Genomic DNA, 20,966 nt, shown 5'->3' on the forward strand with positions numbered 1-20,966 from the left:
TCGTAACAGCAGYACTTTAATGCCCACTGGTTAACTTGGCTTGGTTTCCTGGGGCATTATGGAAAAACCATTYGCTTCTGTCATGAAAAGTKCCCAGCCCAGACTTCCGTGCTCTAWAGAGAGGTCACAGCAGGAGGRACTGTCAGCAATGTGTTTATAGATGTGCCCCAGCATGGCTGCAGGATTGCTCTTGGGCTTGGGAAGCACATCCCWGCCCTGCATGACTCTGCTTCCAGGGATGTTCAGATGAGTGTTCCCATCACCAGCTGCAGCCATTCCTAAAACCACAGAACCTGCTGATCTCTGTCAAACACCAAAGAGCTGCTCTGTGAAGGTGAGTATGGTTTAACAGGCCAAAACTCCCTTCACCAAGATGGCCTTTAGCTCAGGCCACAGAAGTCTGAGAAATTAGCTTTCCTTCCCAGGGGAATTGGTATGGGGTTTACACCCTCCTTGCCTTTCCGATGCATTTCACATCTTTCAATACCCAAAGCGGATATAAGCCTGTCAGATATGCCAGTAACATTTTCAGCATGGATCCCCCTTGGATTTGCATGCCTGGCTTCTCCCATGCCTTTGCTACAGTGACCTTCACTCCACAAAAAGTGCAGAACCATCAGTGCACTTTCAAGGCTTCCCTCTCTTGACATCCAGACACAGTAACTGACCCTGTGATAATATTGGGGGAACCTTGCTGACAGCTGCTTCTCCTCTGGGAAGAGACAGACTTCTTGTTCACTCTAATGCTTTCAGTTCCCTTAGGCAGAGTGCTTGGCATGAGATGATCTGGGAGACAGTAGCTGCTGTTAGAGCAAAGCAGAAAAATGAGGATGATAGTTTAGCCTGTCTAAATGACTATGAAGACAGGGCAACATTAGGTAGCCAACTGGAAGTATTTGAGATGTGCAACAGCTGAGCTGGGGCTTTCCAAGGACAAAGGCTTAGATGAAGCAGTTTCTGTGTCATCAAGTTAGCAGTCACGATTTCCTCATTTCTGTAAAATGAGGTGATCTTGTAAGCATAACACTTACAGAAATTTGTAGACACCAATTAAAAACAAAAAGAAAAAAGAAAAARTCCATATATTATGGGAAWTGGGTGATACAAGGGTCAGTGCCAGCAAACCCTCTCTTGGAAGTGGAGGTGAAAGAATCCATGCAAAAAACCCAAATAACCAACCTGCCTTCAGGTCAGGAAGGGATCACTGGTTCCATGGATGCCCTGTGGCCTTCTGGAGCTGGTTTAAAAAGAARCCTTCTCAGGAACAGAGAATGTCTTGCCGTTCACAGGAAAACACTCTGCATAAGCTGGATAGTCAAGACTTTTCCTGATTTTTCCATTGTTTTGCTCCCCCAAATGCTTCCCTTTGTTTCTCACTCCTCCCTCTGATACAAAACCACAACCCAGCTTCTTTCAGAGCTGGTCTCCAAGGATGCTGCAAAATCCGTCTGTCCTTGGGACACCAGGGCTGGCTGAGAGACTGGGGTGAGCTGTTATGGAAATATTGACAAAAGTCAAGTTGTCAATTATAATGATCCCTGGGAACAGCTTCCCATGTGGATGGACAACATTGATCATTAAAGCTGGCACACTGCTTTTTCCCCCTCCAGGACTCATGGCTARACCAGCCCTCTGCCCATGTTTGTTTGTGGAGGAAAAACGATGCTTCTCCCAGACACTCCTTCCCTTCACAGGATTTTTGTTTTACTCCTTGCTTCTGCTGAATAAAGCATTTGGGATTTGTTTAATTTACTTCCTGCCTGGGCTTCTAGTCTAAGCRTAACTTATTTTCCCTGCCCTTCCTTTCTGCCTCAGCACACAACGCTGGTAACCTCCTGTTTGCCTCAAAGGACCAGTACTTCCGTCAGCCTGTATTTTGGGATCAGCACTGGGTTTTGGTGGCTATCGAAACACAAAAAAGCCTTAGCAACTGATGGTGGCCAGCAAGGAAAGCAACTGATGCTGCCATGGAAACTTGTGGCCTTAAAACAGTTTCTTGAAGTCACTCGCTCCTTTTCCCCAGACAAACATCAAGGGGCTGCAGAAGMAGCCCCAGTGGAGGGGATCTGACAGGGAARGGTCAGCCCTTGGCAGGGCCTCACCTGGGCAGTGCTGGAGCAKCCTTCCAGCACGACCTCCACAGTCTGGCCAGGCTTCAGGCCCATCTGYRTTGGCCTCAGCTTAAACACGGGGCTGCCAGGTCGGGGGATCTGRGTARCRGCTTTTTTCTTGGTGACAYTGAGGGCAGAGGAATGATTATTCCRCCAAAAGMTKCTGAAACCTTCTGTGGTCCAGTACAGCTGATGGATGCGTCGTCSTTTGTTTGTCACTTTGAACYGGTAACGGCAGTGAGTGAAGCTGGAAGAGAWGCAGAGATAGAAAATGTCATGGGAGCTGCTATTTCTCTGTGGTCACTCTGCTTCAGCACTCTGGTGACATTCCCTGACTGCCCACTCTGCAATAAAACTTCCACCCAAAAGGCTGCCCAAGCTCAAAGCTTCAGCTACAGCCAGGTCTTGGCTGCCTCAGAGTTTATCACCACCCAGCAGCTGCTCTGTTTGCATACAGCCAGGAAGAGCCTCATGAAGGGCATCTTCTCAGTTCCTGTCTCATCTCAGAGCAGCCTGTGCTGCTTAACACTCTGAGGCCTTTTCCAAGGTGCTTCCTGCAGGTCTCACTTATCAGACACTGAGTTGCCCTGTCCTGGCTGCAGGCAGAGGGAGGAACAGCTTCACTGCCATTTCACCTTTCTCTTGGGAGCTGCTGCCTCAGGTGGCTTCCTCTGAGRGTGCTACTGAGGAGTTGCAGGGTGCAGAGACTCCTCTGGTGATCTGAGCACCATTTACCTCACTGGTGRRGCCCCTGCCATGGCATCACCTCATSCCCCCAGCTCTTAAAGAGCATCCAACCCTAATCACTCCCAGCACACCACCCTTTGCCAGAACAGTGTGCAGCTGGACTTGTGTTTTAGAAAGGGAAATGCACTTTGAGAACACAGGGTCAAGAGAAGTTGCCCCAAAATGAAGATGGCAGCAAGACCAGTCTGGCTACTGAAGGAATGGAGTGACAACAAGAAATTAATAACTCCAGCTAAACAGAAAACAAATGAATGTTCAATGGAAATTGATTCCTTCATGTAAAGAAACCCTAACTGCAGGCTAGTCTGGAGCTGTTATTTTACTCTCAATAAATCTGAGCATGACCAGGAAACAAATTGTTCCTGGAGCAGTTAGTGGTTTTTTGAAAGGCAAGAAAATGTGGCTGTCTGCCGCCAGCAGAAACGATGGTATAGAAGAAAGTTGCTCTGGAACAGACTTTTAATAGCTGATATTACCAGCTTAGCATAAAATGGTTTATGTTGGAGACAGCAATGGATGAAATCTTGGAGAAGCTCTGGATAGGGGCAGAATTTGTGGCTCTGGGAACACCCAGTGTTCCCTGGGTCTCAACTCACCCAGCAGTAGCAGATCTGCAGCTGACAGCCCTGGCAACAACCCCAAACCGAGCTGATGGGCACAGATGAGAGGGGGCAGGGCATGATGACCAAGCACAATGACATTGTCTGCTCTACTGTGTAGCCAGTTTGTGGCTGCACAGAGCACAGGACATATTGGACTAGGATCCACCTCCCTGCAGTGTCCCTGCTTATGTGGATGGCTGGTGGGTATACATTTAAACACCCTCAAATCTATCCTAAGTGCTCAAAGTAGGATTAACCTACTCTTTCTACCAAAAGTTTAGGTCTTGGGAGCACTGTGACCCTCTTTGCAGCCAGAAGGAAGAACAGGCACCTTGAGAAAATAATTCTTGTTTCAAGAACYCTCCAGCAGAAGGCAAAGAGCACTTTGAAAAGGCTATTTTTTCCCTTTACAAGAGCATGGCTGATTTCAGTCACAGGTGATAGGATCTGTGAAGCCCCYCCTTTGGACTCACCTCAGTTAACACTCTCAATGCATCCTGCCCAGCCTCAGTGGGCTTTTCCTCTCCCTTTCAGAGCTGGTCCTGCTGCCACCACTGCTTGTCTGTGCTTGGGCTTCTGCTCTGGAAGAGATGGTGAGGGAGCAGGCAGAAGAAACAAGGAAAAAGCCACCAGGTCTGAGCTGATGAAACACAACCTGGCAGGGCAGCTGGGCAAGAACAAACCACGGAGTATACAGGGCAAAGAAAGATTCTTCTGCTCCTCCCAGTCTCCCAGGCAGAGGGGAAATAAAACAACACCATTCATTTAGTCGAGGTGATGCCAAGAAGCTACTGCCAAGGTTTGCACTGTTGTGAGATGATACTCCATAGGGAGCAGAAGAGCAAGCAATGTTATTGCAAAGAGAAATATGGTYATACTGGTAATGTAGAATTTTCCAGCCAGACACTGCTGGGAAATGCTGTTTTCCTCCACTTGTTACTTGATAAAGTGAGGAAATAAATGTATCAGAGCTAGAGACAATTCAGTAACAATTTAGCAACTGGTTTCCATTTCAGCGACTTTGAGGGTATCTAACRGCTCTCAAATGACCATCACATGTTTCAGAGGGAATCTCTGGCTTCAGGGGAAYATAGCCAGGACCTCATGCACTGAAGAAGATCTAGTCTGAAGGACTATAGCAAAACTGCCCTTTGCTGAGCCCACAGCAAAAGCAGGAACTGAGAGTCTCCTGCCTGAMGTGAGGTCCCAACCTGAACTGTGGAGCAAAAGATTTGTTGGTGACAATTGTGGAGCCAGTGCCCACAGCCTGGACAGAGATGATGTTCACAGGGTTGYTCTCAATGAACACCTTCAGCTTGTCGTRGAATTTAATTGTGTCATCCAGGTATGCTGTGACAATCACAGACMCTTCAGAATTAGGGGGGATCACTCCTTTACTGGGTTCAATCTTCCAGCATGAGCATTTGCCACCCTGCTGTGAGGTACARGAAAACAGGRGGACTAAGGAGAGGATAAAAATCAWAAAGGCTTTATTTCCCTAAATCTAAGCTWTGGAGTCTGGCAACAGCAACTCTCCAAGAGCTTATACAACCTATATTTTAYCCTCCTTTAACAGACTCACGTCATTAGCCCAGTTTTGCTCAACCCAAGGGATGCTCCTCCTCAGGAGAAGGTTATTCCCCCTCCAGTCTCTCTTTGGAGTGCTTGCCAAGGGAAGTTATTTACTCTCTCCTGGCTTCCTGACAGCTGAGCTGGGTCTGCACAAAGGCTCAAGGCCAGAGGAAGCCAGGGCTGCTCAAATCCCACCCCAGCAGCCACACGGCTGGAGAACACTGCTGAGAGCCTGAAGAATAACTCTGCAAAGCCAGCTGAGCAAAACTCCAACACCAAAGCACCAAAGTCTTCTTTCCCAAGGGGCTGTCAGTGCTTCTCAACAGCCCCTGAAGGTCTCAAATCCTCACTTCCCACTGACCATCAGCTGCAGAGAGGGGCCCCAGAGCCCTCTGCTTTGCAAAAGGCAGCTCTGCATGGTTACAGCAGGGCAGGAAAGCAGCAAGCAGAAAAAACCTGCAAGATGTGCCCTGTGGGCACAGCATGGCCTTGCTAAGCATTCTCATGCTCTGGTTTCTCATGGAGYTCCCTCTGTGGATGGGGTRAGAGCTGGAGATGCCCAGGGCAGGGAGCCTCACACCGGGACAGCATCATGGACACAGCTCTGCAGGGCAGGGCTGGAATGAGCACGTAAAACCTACCCTTGACACGCCAGCCCACCCAGCCCAGGGACACTGCTCCCTGCAGAGAGGGGAAACACAATTTCATTGTGCAGTCAGGGAAAGCTGCCCTGGCAACCCCCCACTTTGGGGTTATGTTTATCCCTCAAACAACTGGAAAAGCAGCAAGAGGAAAATTCCCCCTGCTCCTCTTTGGCCCAGGAGGATGAGCCTGGACTGTCCCACACACCCTGATGCTTTATCCACAAACACAAACAAGTCCACAATGTCARGGTTGGCTTTAAGCAGCTCCAGAAGTTCAACCCAGCCAACATGGAGAAGAAAAATCTCCTCTCGAGCCTGTTTGCAAGCCACCCCCCCACCACCACTAAAATAATGCTCTACTCACCACCGTATTCAAATTAAGGGACCAATTTTTCACCTGACTACAATGACATAAATGCAGAARAAATCTGTTGTCTTGAGCAGAATGAGTTCAGCTTTACAGCAGGAAACGGAGGACAAAGTGTGGCCCAGCAGATGCTGGGCAGTTCATGGCTGCAGAGTGTTTTCTGTCCCCACTGAAGATCCCTGCAGTGAATACAACTCACTCTGCTCCCCAGGAGAGGAGAAATGAGACCAGGAAGGAAAGCAAGCTGCTTTATACCATGATATCTCTCTCTTTAATGGCCACCTTCTGTCCTCATCCTTCCTCTGCCCACTTTCAATCAAAGAAATCACTCTCAAAAACACAAGAATGGCTTCTGTACGTGACCATCTGGTACATGATTTCAGTGTATGGTTTTGGAAACAAAACAGTGCTCCTTCAGGAATATCCCGAGTGACCCAGCTAACAGAGGCCTCTCAGCAGTGCAGAGCTCTCACTCACAGGATGCTCAAAGCAGAGCCAAAGCCCTCCCACTCTCCAGTGAAGATTCACCCTCACCTGCCGGACTCTTCCCATACCTCGATATCCTGGGATCCCAGGGCACGGACAATCCCTGTGCAGGGATTTATTGTGAATTCMCTTGGCCTCATAACACCTTGAGCTCTCTTATTCCAAGCCTGGCGATCGGTTTTGAACATCTGAACAGAGCTGCAAACGCTGGGCTCTCCCAAGCCGTCCCCAGGAACACGGAGGTTGAAGCCCACGGATGCCATGCTGGTGTTAGACAGGCAGCACTTCAAGGTGCGAGGAAAACCTAAGAAAATGACAAATATCCATTTAGGCATCAATTATCTCATGATTCCTGATATGAATATCCTGGTAGGATAGAAATATGCTTCGATTTTAGCTCTTCGTTATCAGAACTACAGCTCATTAAGCAGCAGAAGGAGGATTTACAGTTCCCTTTGACACTGATCCCAGACTGCTGCCTTGGAAATGTCCACTCTTAGCCCAGCTGAACACCACAAATTTCTCTCTCTGATGGGGAGGAGCTCTCTCACCTGCTTCAAATCAGAACCAGTTATTTCTCATTGATGAGTGCGCACCTAAACTGACCATTTTCTCAGAAAATTCAATCAGCAAAATGCCCTGTTAACTTCACCAACACTCCCACCGTTTTCAAGACATAAATCCAGTGATTTGTCATTGAGGAGAAGCTAAAGTAAGATAAAGGGACGATGGAATTAGAAACTAGAACATGATGCAAAGCACCTAATGCAGTTTCTCTAGTCAGGATCCTTAAGGCATCTCCTGATGAGGGGCATCCAGACTGAGCTCGTGACAGCTCACAGCCCACTCCACTGGAGAAAAACCTGAGCCTTGCTTCGAGATCAGCAATTAGGAACCACCTCACCCGACAAACAGGGACACCACACCCACGCTGCTCACTGGCTGTGATTGCTGCACACAAAGGCTCACACCGTGTCAGCTCCAAGACTGGGTTTCCAGAGAGGAGAGCCAGGGATGCAGCCACACCTGATGGGGATGTCCTGCAGAGCCAGGACACCAGCCCCCAACCTACTCTGCTGTGGATGGATATATGGCTTGGCTGGCCAGCTCTGTGGGGAGGAGATATTTCCCAGGGCTGACTGATTTAAACATAAGTCATTTAAACACAGATGAAGAGGAGGAATCAACTGCAGGCACAGCCCAGAGCTTCTCTGTGCCCCTAAACAGTGACCACTGCCAGCTCCAGCAGTGACTGCAGCAGAGAGGCAGGAGGGGCACAAAAAAGACAGACACAGATCTCACAATCCCAAATGCCACCGAGGTCACCAGATGCAGACAACAGCCAGCAGCACAAAGATACAACAGCTGCCTTCAGCTGAAGAGGCCTTAGGAATGAAATCAGATTAAGCAGAATGAATCTGCTATTATAGAACCATATTCCTGCCTGGTGCCTCTCTTATTGTTTCACTTATTCAAAAGGAAACAAGAAGTGGCTCAGYGGTGATGCAGGGAAGGGAGGAAGCAGCTCAGGAAAGGTAATGAGTTTTCTTAAAAAGTCCAGGAACAGCATGAAAACACAGAGGCATCCTGGGTGCAGAATGATAATGGCCCTTCAATCAATCCACAATTGATTTCACATTTAAACTGTAGATCATCTCAGTAAAAAGCCTTTTGTGAGCCTGAGATGGAGAACTGGAATCTGCATTTCAAAGGCAATGCTCTGGATGCTCAGCCACCGTCTCTCAGCAGAGCTGGGGTTTTAGTGGAAGAGGAGCTGGGCTGATGCAGGAAACACAGGTGCCTGAGGCAGAGATATTGCTAGGGTATCTGACCTGGTCGGCAATAATGAGGTGCCCTCTCTGCACTAATTAATATCCCGAACTAAATGTCAGTGGGGTAAATGATGCCCTTGCCTTGCAACAGGAACACATGCCCCATGCAGCTATAGATTGGTAATGGCTTAAGCTCCCTTCTTCTGCATCCCCTGGGCCCTCCTGGGATAAGTACTTTCACAGTCATTCTCCTCGAAAGGATCAGGAAGTTGGAGCAGAGAAGACTGTGAGGGACACCAGAAAATACTGGGTTTTATTCTTTTGGTCCTGCTTGATCTCACGATGGCAAAATGCTGCCCAAGGCACCAGCAGCCCTGGAGTTAACGCCCTGAAGAGGCTGCTGTGGAGGAAGACGAGTGACGGATGCTCTCATGTTCAAGTGCTCCATTTCAGCAACACACAAACCTCTCACACTGTGGTGCAAACCCAGGGCACACTCACCACAGGAGACGTCACCGAAACGGAGGGCGGACACATCGAAATGCAGAGTCGGTGGCATCACAAAGCCCCTGCGAGGACAAAGGCAGGAAGGCAGYRGCTTTGTTAAAGGGAATTGCAAAGTGTTTGGGTATCATCAGGGCTGGGGTGTTCAAATCAACCCAGCACCCATGTGGACAGGAGGCAGCCAAAGCAAAGTGGTCAGCAGCTGATGGGGTTTAGGGCACCACAGCAGGCAGAACACGCCCCCAAGATGCTGCTGGACCAACAAAGGATCCTAGACACGCACCTAAAGATGTCTTTGTGCCTCAGTTTCCCCATCTGTGATGTGGTGGACACAGAGGTGTCCCTACAAAAGTGGACTTACTGTAACTGGCCTTCCGAGCCAMAGATTCCCTGCTTTGGTATTTCTTATCTGGAACTGGTGCTTCCATGGAGGATCTTTCTCTGGAAATCTTGACACACACAATCATTACAGGCAGGTTTTTGAGACAAGAATCCAGGGAAGCCCCAACCATCCACTGCAGCAACAGTTCTACAGAGGACAGATGAAAGGACCAGCTTGTCACCAGTGCACCAGCTGTCACAGCCAAGAGTGATGCCTTAAACAACCAAATGGGTGTYCTTAATCCACCACACCACCTCACATTTAGCAGACAGGTTCCAAACTGCAAATGCCACAAACATGCACTGAAATCAGCATGAGAAGCTGAACAAGACTCACAGATTTATATCATGGTTGATGCCAATCAATGCCCACTCTGCCCTTTAGTTAAAAATCAGGGACCACAGTGAACTGTGCCTTCTATTTTATTCACAGGRCTGCCACTGGCTCTTCTCTACACATCTTGATAAAGCAAAACCTGCCCTTGCTCAAGGAGAAAGCTGCTTATGCAATAACATCCCGTGACCAGTTTGGGGGAGGGACAGAGAAGAATAAATTATTTGATTGTGAAATGTTCCCTCTTCATTAAAAAAAAAAGAAAAAGAAAAAAAAAAGGCAGCACTTTTCTGCAAACAAGAAAGCCAGCATAATTGTTTCTTTATGGAGGTCAGGCGTACTCACCACTCTTCTCTTGCAAAGGAATAACCTTCTTGTTATTTTTTATCCATTTCCCTTATCCTGTTGGTAAAATCGACTGCAGATTCCTTTCATTTCTTTACTGCAGATTCCTTTCATTTCTTTACTGATCCAGTACCTCCCAACAGCAGCAGCCCAGACACAGCCAGCTCCAAACCTCCAGAGCACCCAGCATCACCTTTCCTGCCTACCCCACGTTATCCCACCAGCCCACTGCTCAGATGTGCTGGGACAACCCCTCACTTGAGGAACCAGAGCAGAGGTTTACCTGCAGCCTAGCTGTTTACCACAGCCCTAACAGTATCATTCACTTGTTCACCTTTCCTCATGTAATGAAAATAATAAATTGATAGAGAGAAACRACAAGGTATCAGCATCAAAGCTGCRTAGAGAGCACAATCTTTTGGTAAGAAAACACTCAGTGTGTCCTTCCCTGCTACAAACAAGYTTTTGAAAGTGTCTGGCATGATGTAGTGCTTCATTTTCTTTYGGTTGCTCTCTCTTACTTTTTTTGCAGACTTTACACCATTGGGGTGGAGACTAATAAGTAGAAAATTACTTTGCTTCCTTTCCAGAAATGCTTTGTTCTTTCTAGAGCCAGAGATACGCCWCAGCTGAAGCGTGGTGAGGGACCCCCTCTTCTCTCAGGAGATATGCCTTGGATCTGACTTTCAATTTCTAACGCACCACTTGGGATGGTTTCCAATTTGGCTACCACTTTCCACTGTGGAAAAGCAATGTTGAGTTTAAAATTGTCTCCAATTTCCTTCCCATGCACTTAGAGGAGTTTTGAAATCCATTCAGTGAAGGCACAAAGCTCACAAAGAGTTTGGCATTGCTGCCTGGCTTGCAAGTAAATCAGGGTGTAGGTGACACAACAGCACAGGACTTTGTTGCCAAAGTTCTCCAGCTTCTCTGCTTTCTGAGACAAGATCAACTTCTCTGCTTTTCACCATCTTGTTGACAGAATCTCCCCATGTTTTGTGACTGGCTTTGCACAAAATTCTCATCTGACCACATCAATAAACAGAGATCCACAGTTTCATGTGATGTAGGGCATCACAACGTAAAGGAGTAATCATCATTTGGGATTTTTGAGCACCTGACAAAGTTCATTCTCAGCTTCAATATTTGCTATGAGCAAATTTCCAAGCACTTCTTCACTGCTKGCTTTGCCAGTTGCCCAGAACCGATCAATTCTGTAAATCACCTGATCCAAAAGTATCTGCCAAGCAATTTATGGAGGCACCTTTGGCATAAGTGCAGGCCAGCAAAGCCCCTTTCTGGTGGGGCAGGAGATCCAGCCATRGAATTCACTGCACTGGGAAAACGCTTCTAGATATCCCCAGCATGGGGCACGCAATGTCTGCAAATCCCCATCCTAAGGGATTTGGGACTAGCAGACAAATGCCTAAGGAAGACAATATCTCATTTCTTGAAGGGATTAAGAAGCAAAAATATACAACTTCCCAGTTAAAGATGGCTGTTTTCTTTCTTCAATTCTTTTTGCACCCAGGGGACTTGAATCTGGGACAATTCCCACCCTGACAATCCACTGGATCAGCTCTGATCTGAAAGGAAATGCATCATTTAAATGACTCCTTGAGATCCTCTTCCAAGGAGCCAATAAAAGAGTTAAGCTCTCCCAAGGGTCTCTCAGGGTCATTCAGGAACAGGCTCCTTTTTCTCAACACACATAATTCGCTCGGGTTCTTTTAAGTCCCAGACCAGCTCAAGGCTCGCATGCAAGTAATTTTCCTCTTTCTCTGTCATGAAAAAGCTGTCCTGGCACAACCCCAGGAGATTCCTGCGGCAAAGTGCTGGACAACCCCATCACCAGAGCCAAAATCCAAGAGCCAAGAGCACAGCCCTGAAAAAGGAAACCCTTGGGAACAACTTTTTAAATCCAACCTTTCCTTCCATGGCTCCAACAATTRCAGCTGGTGGGCAGCAAGACAGTTTGTTAGCACAAGCCCTGAGTAATTATTGTAGATGGCATTTACTGAGTAAACCCTGCACAATTACTGTGTAAATAWGAAGCTGTTTCGTGACATTTGTATCTGTCACTTGGAGCAGGAAGGCAAGAACGGAGCAGCTGGGTTAGGGATTGCAGAATAGGAGCTTGGCTGCTGGAGGACCTTGGGCCTCACACCTTTTCCTCTTAGATGGGCAAATCCAAAATATTCCCTGGATGAAAATCTCCTGGCAGTCAGCTCTCACTCCTGAAAATACCTTAAGCAGCACCATGCAGGGACAGAGAGGAAGGACAAGGTAACCCGAACCACACTGTGCACTCCAAGCATTCCCTGCCCTGTGCTAGCACAGCAAAGCCACCACCTCTGAGATGGGGTCACTCAGGTGGGGCAATGACAACTGCTCCCAGAACTGCTCCCAGCACTTCTGGAAGACAGGACAAGCATAACCTTTGTCYAGCAGACTGCATGGACTCTCTTTCCCTAGGAGGGTGCTCGTCCTGCTGAGCAGAGTAAAGCCTGCACAACACCACCTGGAGGGACCACTGACTGAGAACCACAAGGTGACAATTCTCATGCAGGGAGAGAAGCAGGTGCTAGCCAGGGATGGTCCTTCTGCAGACACTCTGGGCTCAGCAGGGCCCAGCCACCTCCAGTCTGGCAGCATCTGGACAGTGGGAGGAGATGAAGGGTCAGGGAGTGAATTTCTAACTTGGCTCCTACTGCCTGATGATGGATCTATGTAAAAAGGACCCATGCTGGAGGTCACTGGTCTAGAAGGATTTAGTGCTCATTCACTAAAGCTGTTCTGCTCTGTAGCTCTTTGGCCTTTAAGGAAATGCTGGCAAAGCTATGGCATGAAAGCTTAYCCCTGCACTGCCTGGATTGTTCTGGGATGGGTGATCTAGAGGCAGATGTCTCCAGCTTCTATGGGAGATCCCCTGGAAGCTGCAGTGACCACAGACCCTTCCCAACAATTACMCAGGAGCCCAGTGACCTGGGAGAGCATTTGCACCTCACTTTCACTGGGGTGAGAGAGGCAGGAAGCAGCCGTACCTGAGATGTCACAGTAAGCCGTCTGCTGATAGACTCGGGCTTCTTGGGGCTTAAAGAACACATTGATTTCAGCCGAACAATTCTGCTTGACCTCTCCCTCCTAAAGCAGAAGGAGACAGCAAAACATTTATCTTCAAAGATCACATTTCTTGTTTTCAACCACAGCCCTGTAAGCCTTTATTTTGAGCATCAGTGACAAGCAAGGAGTGAGCAACACTTAYCAACAAAACTGATAAGAGAATYTGGAAGYAGTTGCAAAAAATCTAAGTCACTTACATTTACTGGCATCTGGAAGTAGACCCAAACCAGGGGTTTAAGTCTGGGCCAGGCTACCAATGTGTCTGTAACTGKCTGCTACTTCTCTCCCAAAGAGTCCTGGTACTGGTACTCAGTCCAGAGACTTGTCATGCATTTTTGGAGGATCTCCACTAAAGGATCTCAATTCTTGCAACTGGCTTTTAAAAAGCAAAACTTAATTTTCTCAAACTCCAGCATTAGAACTGTTTCTTAATGCACTTGTTAACATAAATACATGAACCTCTGATAACTGTAATAACATTTCACAAGGAATGAAAAATTTAGCTTACAGAAGGGGACAAAAACAACAGTTACTTTTTCTACCAGTGAAGTGAGGCTTTGATTCTGCTTGCTGCTGGGTGTCCTGACTACTCTGTCCAAAAGTCTTGMACTGACCGGAGCCTCCAGCTCTCCTGAAGCATAGATATTAAATAACTATAATACTGCCCATCGACTTAGCACTCAAATCTCAAAATTACAGCACCCCCAGGAAGTCAGTGGGGTGCAGCTGCAAGCAATTTGCTAATGCACAGCCTGCTTAGAGTTAACAGAATGAAGGACAGGGAGAAAAAAAACCAAAACTGTTTCAAACACCCACAAACCAATAAGAAGGAAAGGGAAGTCTGAAAGAATTAATTCATTTGGATTTTACTCAAAACCTGGAGGAAACACATTTGCTAGATCAGATGTTTCTACCCAGCATCTACTGGATGAAGATAAAGCCTTACTATCCAACAACATGCTCGCTTGAGGAACATCAGCTGGCAGCCCACACTCAGCATGTGAGACATCAGACCCCTCAGGTCCCACTGAGATGCTCCATGGACTCACCAGCACCCAGAGAGTGATTTAGGATTGACAGGGATAAAAAGCATCTGGGCTGCTCCAAAAAAACAGCCCTGCTACAACACCTGGAGCCTAAGCCCAGCACTGAGAAGAAACACGTGGATGATCATTTCCATGGCTTGGCTAATTAGAGTCTAATAACTCACCRCTGCTCATCACCCAGCTGCTCGCTGTGTTTTTAACAGCCTGAATTCAGTGCTCTCACCCTGGGCAGAGGGATACACGAGGCAGCTGCTTGCCTTTGCTTCAAGCTCAACAGCTGGAGTTGAAAGCTCACCTCATCTCCATGGTGTTCTGCACTTCTTAAAGGCACTGCCTGGGCTGAGCTGCCCATGGCACGGTTTGGTRCTGCAGCTGCTGTGGCCTCTGCCCCGAGAGCTGCAGCCAGCTCTCATTTAGCYCCTGCACAGTGCCTTGCCAGGCCTGCCAGCACCATCAGCTCTGCAAACAATCCCTGCTGATACACTGGGGAAGGCCATTAACGAAATGTCAGGGGCAATGATGATGCTGGAGGTCTTCATCTTCTAGAGGGGTGAAAAGCAGGGGAGTAGAGCACATCCTGAGCCTTAAAACCCAAACATATGGCTGGAGTAAAAGCGAGGGGAGTTGAGCAACAAGTAGGAAAGAAATGAGCCCAAGTGTTAGAAATGCCACCCAGATCAGCCCAAGGAAAAGCCTCCATTTGCTCTGTAGAGACTCACATGCCAGACAGCAAACTGGGGAGAAGGTATTTGAATGAGACAGGACAGGAGCAGCRATGCTGAGGATGCAAACTGATGCCAGGATGTGACTGTAGTCCTGCTGTCAAGGCTTATGAGGGCTGTGCACCAATAGATTACCAGGGACAGGCACCTCAGAGTTTGTGCTGGCTGTCAGACAGTGCCTGCCATAAACTGAGCATCCAGTTTCCTGGGACTGTGTTACTTCTTGCAAGACCTGGGGATCTTGGTGTAAAACATGACTCTGCTTTTTCAGATTTTACACTACATCATCCTTTAGTGCAACACTGGCTACTCTGAAGCCAAGTTCAAAGAAACAAGAACAAGGTCTCAGAGCCAAGTCACTACTGAGCAATTCAGAGAGCATCCCTCCTTCCACCAAGGCCAGAAAGCAAAACTTATTGGAGCTWAACACAGCACTATCAGTCCTTCAGGTCAACTATCTCACAAAGTGCTGTTTGGCTGTTCCTCCTACTGGATTCAAGCTGATGGCACTCACTGGGTCTGTTTTATGTGCTRCCATCAGATCTATTGGCCCTGTGGACACTGGGGCAGTTTGGTTATTACTCAGAGGCTGACAGAGGCAATACATCTCCTGTTAATGGAAGCAAGTGTAATACAATTCATAAGCAAAAATGAAGCTAAGCAGGAGAGGAAGAAAATTAAAAAGAACCATTGGCCTGATGAATATGCATCTGCTAACAACAGTRCTCTGTTCTAGCTGAGTGAGTTTAGCTGACTTTGGGATTTGTCAAATGCCAAGGCCAGCACATCTGTGACAGAAATATAACTGACACAGGRATCTTACCCCACTGCTTGGGAGCACAGGAATAGCAATATATCAAAGAGGCAAGGAAAGGGACAGACCTGGCAGGGCAGGGAACCTGGGAAGGGGGTGCAGGGCCAGAAGGCAGGGACAAGGGTGGGAAATGATAACCAGCCTGTGCTTGATGCTTGTGACAGCTCTGTCATGCTGTGAACTGTGTCCACATCATCTGTCCTGTTCTGGTCACTGTCTACTGAGCTGAGGTGGGTGAACAGGACTAGGCTGGCAAACTCACATCTTCCCCCACTAAGTCCTGGCAGCCAGACAGACCAACTGCGTGCCTGAGCCCCTAAAGTGACTTGCAGCAACTGTCCCAACTGCAGCAGTGGACACTGGAGCCCTGCACTCATATCCTTGCTCCAAGAAAACCGGTTACAAACTCAAGATTCCTGAGCTCCTGAGATCAAATCACCATTCTGCAGGATTCAGTGTATTTGGATGGAAACTTTCAGCAATACATCACAGAGAGCTTCCCTGTAGTGTCAGGGAAACTGTAAGCCAGGGCATTTGACTCCAAAGGTGGAGGGTAAGAAAAAATAATCAGTTACACACAGTCTACTATTCTGTACTATTCAACCAAATTCTTTGAAGATATAACRTATTCTGGAAAAATTTGCCATTTCTCCTTTCATTACTGCAGTATGTCAGACTATAAAACTAGAAAATGTTGTTAGATATTTCTCCTGGGAAATTAAAATAGGCTATTGAAGAGGTTCCTCAATGCCTGTCTCCCCACAGGATACAAAGAACTACTAGTCCAAAGGATATGTCTCATTAGCCTCCCTTGCAGACTACATCTACACGTGTATGAGCCTCAGGACACCTCAGAGCCTGGGCTGGCACATTCTCTGTGGGATGGCCACTGAGCCAAAGCACAGAAATCTGCTGTGGATGCTAACCAGGACAGAAGTAAAGCTATGCAGAGCTGATGAACATGACAGTGCACCGCTTCTGGCACCACGTCAGCCTCCACCAGGCTGCCACAGACAGGTGGCCCGAAATACAGATGGTGCAATGGATGATGAGACAGCACAAAATCTCCAGCTGTTTTTCCCTGGTTTCGCTACAGCATCCAGTGATGCAATACAGGAGGGGTCAGCTCACCAGCTCACCGTGACTCACAGCTACAGAAGTGATCTCTGTGCGACCAGAAATACATGTGGATCCCGTTTCCCTTCCCTCAGCCCCTAAATGATGAGAACCTGCTGGATTTCCACAAGCTCAGATAAGAAAAAGCTTGTTTTGAAAAGCTGGGTACCACCAGTGTTTGGCCAAATTACCTCCTCAGTTTGGCAGAGGGGGAAGGCAATCCACAGAAAGGAAATCACTGTCGGAGCAAACAGAAAAACAAGACAGAGCTGGCAATAGAAGCACTGAAATGGCACCCAAGAGCAGCCTGTTAGTTCAGGGCATTSAGAGAAAGGCAGTGCCAAAGCTAACATCTGCCTCTTTCCATAAATAACTGAACCCACCGCAAGCTGTGGGATGGACCAGAGCTCCCACTGGACATGGTGCCTTCTGCCAGACACTGAAGTGCTCAGCAGTTACCTCTCCTTTGGATGGGGACCAGTTTCCCCAGCTGAGGTGGAGATTTGCAGGAACAAACAACACTGYTGTCTCCTGAGCCAGCCTCAGGCCCTTAACCCAGCCATCTTGAAGACCACCTCCATCATTTCTGAGTTAACACATGACACTGGGGAGTCACGACCAGGCAATGACAGGAGAGTGATGACTCGTCAAGGTCAGGGCAATCCTTGGTAACAAATCCTTGTCCTCCCTTTCCTCTGGTTTCTATTTCCAAGGAGTCAGCTCCCACGTGTCTGCAGTGTGATTTACAGCTAAGCTGTGGTGGGGAGGATGCAGCAAAAAGCAAGGACTTTCTCCTTTGGTAGCCACCTGGGCTTCTTGCACAGCTGCTTCTGCTGACCCATCATGTGGATTTGCAAAAATAAAACACAATTTGAGATGTGCTYGGCAAGTCAGAGTTGCATAACAGTTTGTTTCCCACAGGCTTGGATGGATGCTCAAAATGTTCATGGTCACATGGCGATCCCAAAAATCCCTGCCTACTCTTTTTGTTAGAATTTTTGCCAGTGAGTTAACCCTATASAGACTACAGTGACCTGCTGCAGCTTCTAGAGACAGCAACACCTGAAAATACTGGCAGCTAATGGCCCACAGAGCAAAGCTTCTGCACAAGCCCTGCAAACCCACTCTGCCAAGAAAGCCTTTCCAAGACTACCACCCCTCCACCAGCTCCTGAATTTCTGGAAGCAATTATTTCCTCCAGTTACTTGTCACAAGGCTTTGATTTTCTATAGGGTGCTCCTATCATGGGTGATGGGTAGGAAGAAGAGAGCAGCCACTGCTGGACAGAAGGTCAGAGGCAGCAAGGTCCCAGCTTTGGGGGCCTCTCCAGGCAATGGAYGTGGCAGTGCAAGGAGAGTGTCTGTCCAAACTGAAAGGTACAGAGCCATCACCAGAGAGAAGGTTGTAGAAGTCAGTGGCATTGAAATCTTAGATTCTGCATTTGGTAAAGAAAATACTATCACTTGATGTAAAGACACCTATATGCCAGAGCAGGGGGAGAGAGGACCAAAACTCCAACTGTGAAGCCAACTGTTCCAKAAATAATGGCATTAAAGGAAATTAAAAGATTGATAATGCTGGACAAAAGAGAAGATGGTAGCCCACTTACATTCAATCCTAGAGCAAACCATGTAGCATTAAACCAGCCATTTAGGAAGAGTTTCCACTCAAGATTTGAGGCCAGACCATGCTTTAAGTCTGTCCATCATTAGATGGAGTAYCAGGACTTTACTGTGGGCAGCCAGGCTTGTGGAGCTCACCTTAGTGCACTTCAGGAGCATAGGGGAGGTTAAGCTTGTTGGGGAGAAATAGCCCCACTGTAGGGAAAAGCAGGAACCTGGGGAAACACTCCAAAATCAGCTCAGCACACCACCTGATGCTCTTAATGCTCAGCTGAGCAGCTCTCCTCTCTGCAATATTCCTACTGCTCTGACACAAGCTTTTGGTCACATCATGCTTCTGTTAGCAGCAGTGGTSTGAAACTTGCATTGTTCTTACACTGGTGGCTCTTGGCCTTCAACAGGCTATAGGAGTAAACAAGAAGAGAACATGATCCCCTTCCTCGGAAACAAAAAAGTGTTTAAACCTTTTTTAAAAGAAAGCAGAGGTTGGGATTATTCTAGGGTTTACTCGAAGATGAAAAGGGATTTTGTACTGCACAGACAGTAGGCATTCTTCATCTCACACCATGCAAATCCTCAGAATTTGGGCTCTGGCTCATTGTAGGATGTGGTGGCTTGCTTGCATAAACAGAAAAAAATATCTTCTGTCCCTGTGTGCAATAGAAAAATCCATTTAAACCTGCCAGCCTGGTGTCCAAGATCACAAATGACACTGGAAAGGAGACTCGGACATAGTTCAGTCCAGGTTACAGGAAGGAATTGGCATTTCCATGAGTAACCTTAGGAAGAATTTGGCCTCCTTTCCACAGAAAACCAGTACATGCTTCAGGTCAATATGTGACCTGACAGTGCTCCAGCAGTCTCTGTTAGTCCCCAAATGCCATGTGTAAGATGTGTCCTTACCTACAATAATTGATCCCTCTGGACACTGCAAGGACACACACGGAGCGCCCTCGATGTCAGCCCTTGCAGCAGAGCTCGGCTTTGTCAGGCTCCCATCCCTGCCAGGAGCCCACAGGGCACAAATGATTTTTCAACCACCTCTCTGGCCTCACCAGAATCCCAATCATTTCTCTCTCGGCACACAGAGCCAGCTGAGCAGGGATCTGTCAAGTGACCTCATTCAGGGAGGAATAGGAGGAGAAGCAGGAAGGGAGGTGCTCAGCTATCACTTACCTTCGGCTCAAKCAAGAAAATGTCACTGTTGAACAGCATGGGGTCCTCTCTCACCTTTGCCCTCTCTCTCCGCAGGGTGCGGGAGAGCAGAGCAAAGCGTTCTCTGCAAGTGGTGTCCACTCTGCTCCCCTTCAGAAAACCATACAACTTGTCCTTTTCCTGCCGACTCAGCCTGTGGTAGTRCCTGCAGCCACAGGAGAGACAAACCCAGCAGGTTGTTYARTAAGCCACACATTTGCAGAGAGAAGTGGAAGTGCAGGAGCAGCAAAGCACTTGTGGAAGAGCAGCAGCAGCTCCTCAGCAAGGGGCTGAGYCCGAGCCACAGGGTCCCAAACGGATCAGAGGATCGCTTGTTGTTCACTGGTAGTTTTACTCCACACTTACAAGCTCAAGAGAGGTTTTGAAAGGCAGAAGCCCTCAAGAGAACCTCCTGGCTCAAAGCCACTGCCACAACTGAGGGAGAATCCACCAACCACCGGGCTTTTCCTGTCACTGAGCTGCTCATGGGAGGCAGATAAAGATCAAGGAGTACCCACTGCAGGACTTCTTTGGGAAGGCAAGAAGAAGCTGAGTTTCAGCTGCAAGTTATCAGCATCACTTTTTGTTCCTTCCTTTTTGAACCTGCAGGGATAAGCAAATTCCATCTGCCCTGTTCCTTGCACTGCCCTCCACCAGCTCTCCTTTACTTGGTAGCTGCAGCAGAAATCACTTTAGTGTTTAAAGATCACAACTAAGAGATGAGAAGCAAGCACTGCTACAAAACAGTTGCTTCTGAGCTGGCAGGTCACCGTCCCCCCTTCACGCTCCAGTCCCCTGGCCAAGAAGAACCAGCAGGTGACAACTGGGGGGACGAGTGGAAACTCCATATGGAGTGAATCGAGGGAGTGCAGCACAAGCAGGACAGTGATCATCACCCAGCCCAATTCAAATACAATTAGAGAGGAAATACAGTCATGGACATTACCAGCTGCACACAGACAGAGCCTCGGGCTAACACTGTCACCAGCAGCAAAAATACTCGCTGTGGCTGCTCCCTGCAGAGCGTGATTGGAAATGTCTCTCCATGGCTGACCTACACTGCCAGGCATGGGGAGAGTCCTCACCACTGGCATGAGTGACCCTCGACCGTCAACAGACAATAATTCCACCATGACATCCCAGAAAGTCCTGCACGAGGGAGGAACAGCAAACTCCTGCACAGACCTTCTCATGATCAGGCATTTTGGGGTGCCCTCCCAGTACAGGATCCTGCACTGCTTCCTCTCGTGAAAGTCCTTTCTGCTTTGAGATCTCAAAAGCCTCTCTGACAGCAGGACAGTGGCCTTGGAGCTACAACCATCCCTAAGACTGTAAGTAAGGAAGAACATCCTGGTCAAAGTCTAGGACACAAACTGGCATGAAAGTAAGTTAAGGTGGGAAAAAAGTCTGGTCAAACTTAGCTGTGGGGAAACCTGATTATTTCTGAGGGGAAAGAGGATCACT

At 47.9% G+C, this 20,966-nt stretch overlaps 1 protein-coding gene across 1 annotated transcript in view; it reads right to left on the reverse strand.

Moving 5' to 3' along the window:
* Positions 1-307: 307 nt before the first annotated feature.
* Positions 308-20,966, reverse strand: part of HYDIN (HYDIN axonemal central pair apparatus protein) — a 43,005-nt gene continuing 22,346 nt past the window's right edge. The window contains exons 5-11 of the mRNA XM_057376461.1: positions 19,485-19,668; positions 12,910-13,009; positions 12,235-12,280; positions 8,803-8,870; positions 6,598-6,833; positions 4,654-4,895; positions 308-2,358 (exon numbers count right to left, since the gene is read on the reverse strand). Of these exons, the coding sequence (XP_057232444.1) occupies positions 2,031-2,358; positions 4,654-4,895; positions 6,598-6,833; positions 8,803-8,870; positions 12,235-12,280; positions 12,910-13,009; positions 19,485-19,668 (1,204 nt within the window). The 3' untranslated portion in view covers positions 308-2,030. The remainder of the gene's footprint in view (positions 2,359-4,653; positions 4,896-6,597; positions 6,834-8,802; positions 8,871-12,234; positions 12,281-12,909; positions 13,010-19,484; positions 19,669-20,966) is intronic.

This window comes from Malurus melanocephalus, unplaced genomic scaffold (genome assembly GCF_030028575.1).
Source record: "Malurus melanocephalus ecotype Western Australia unplaced genomic scaffold, MMel_1.1 scaffold_279, whole genome shotgun sequence".
In the NCBI taxonomy this organism is placed as follows: domain Eukaryota; kingdom Metazoa; phylum Chordata; class Aves; order Passeriformes; family Maluridae; genus Malurus; species Malurus melanocephalus.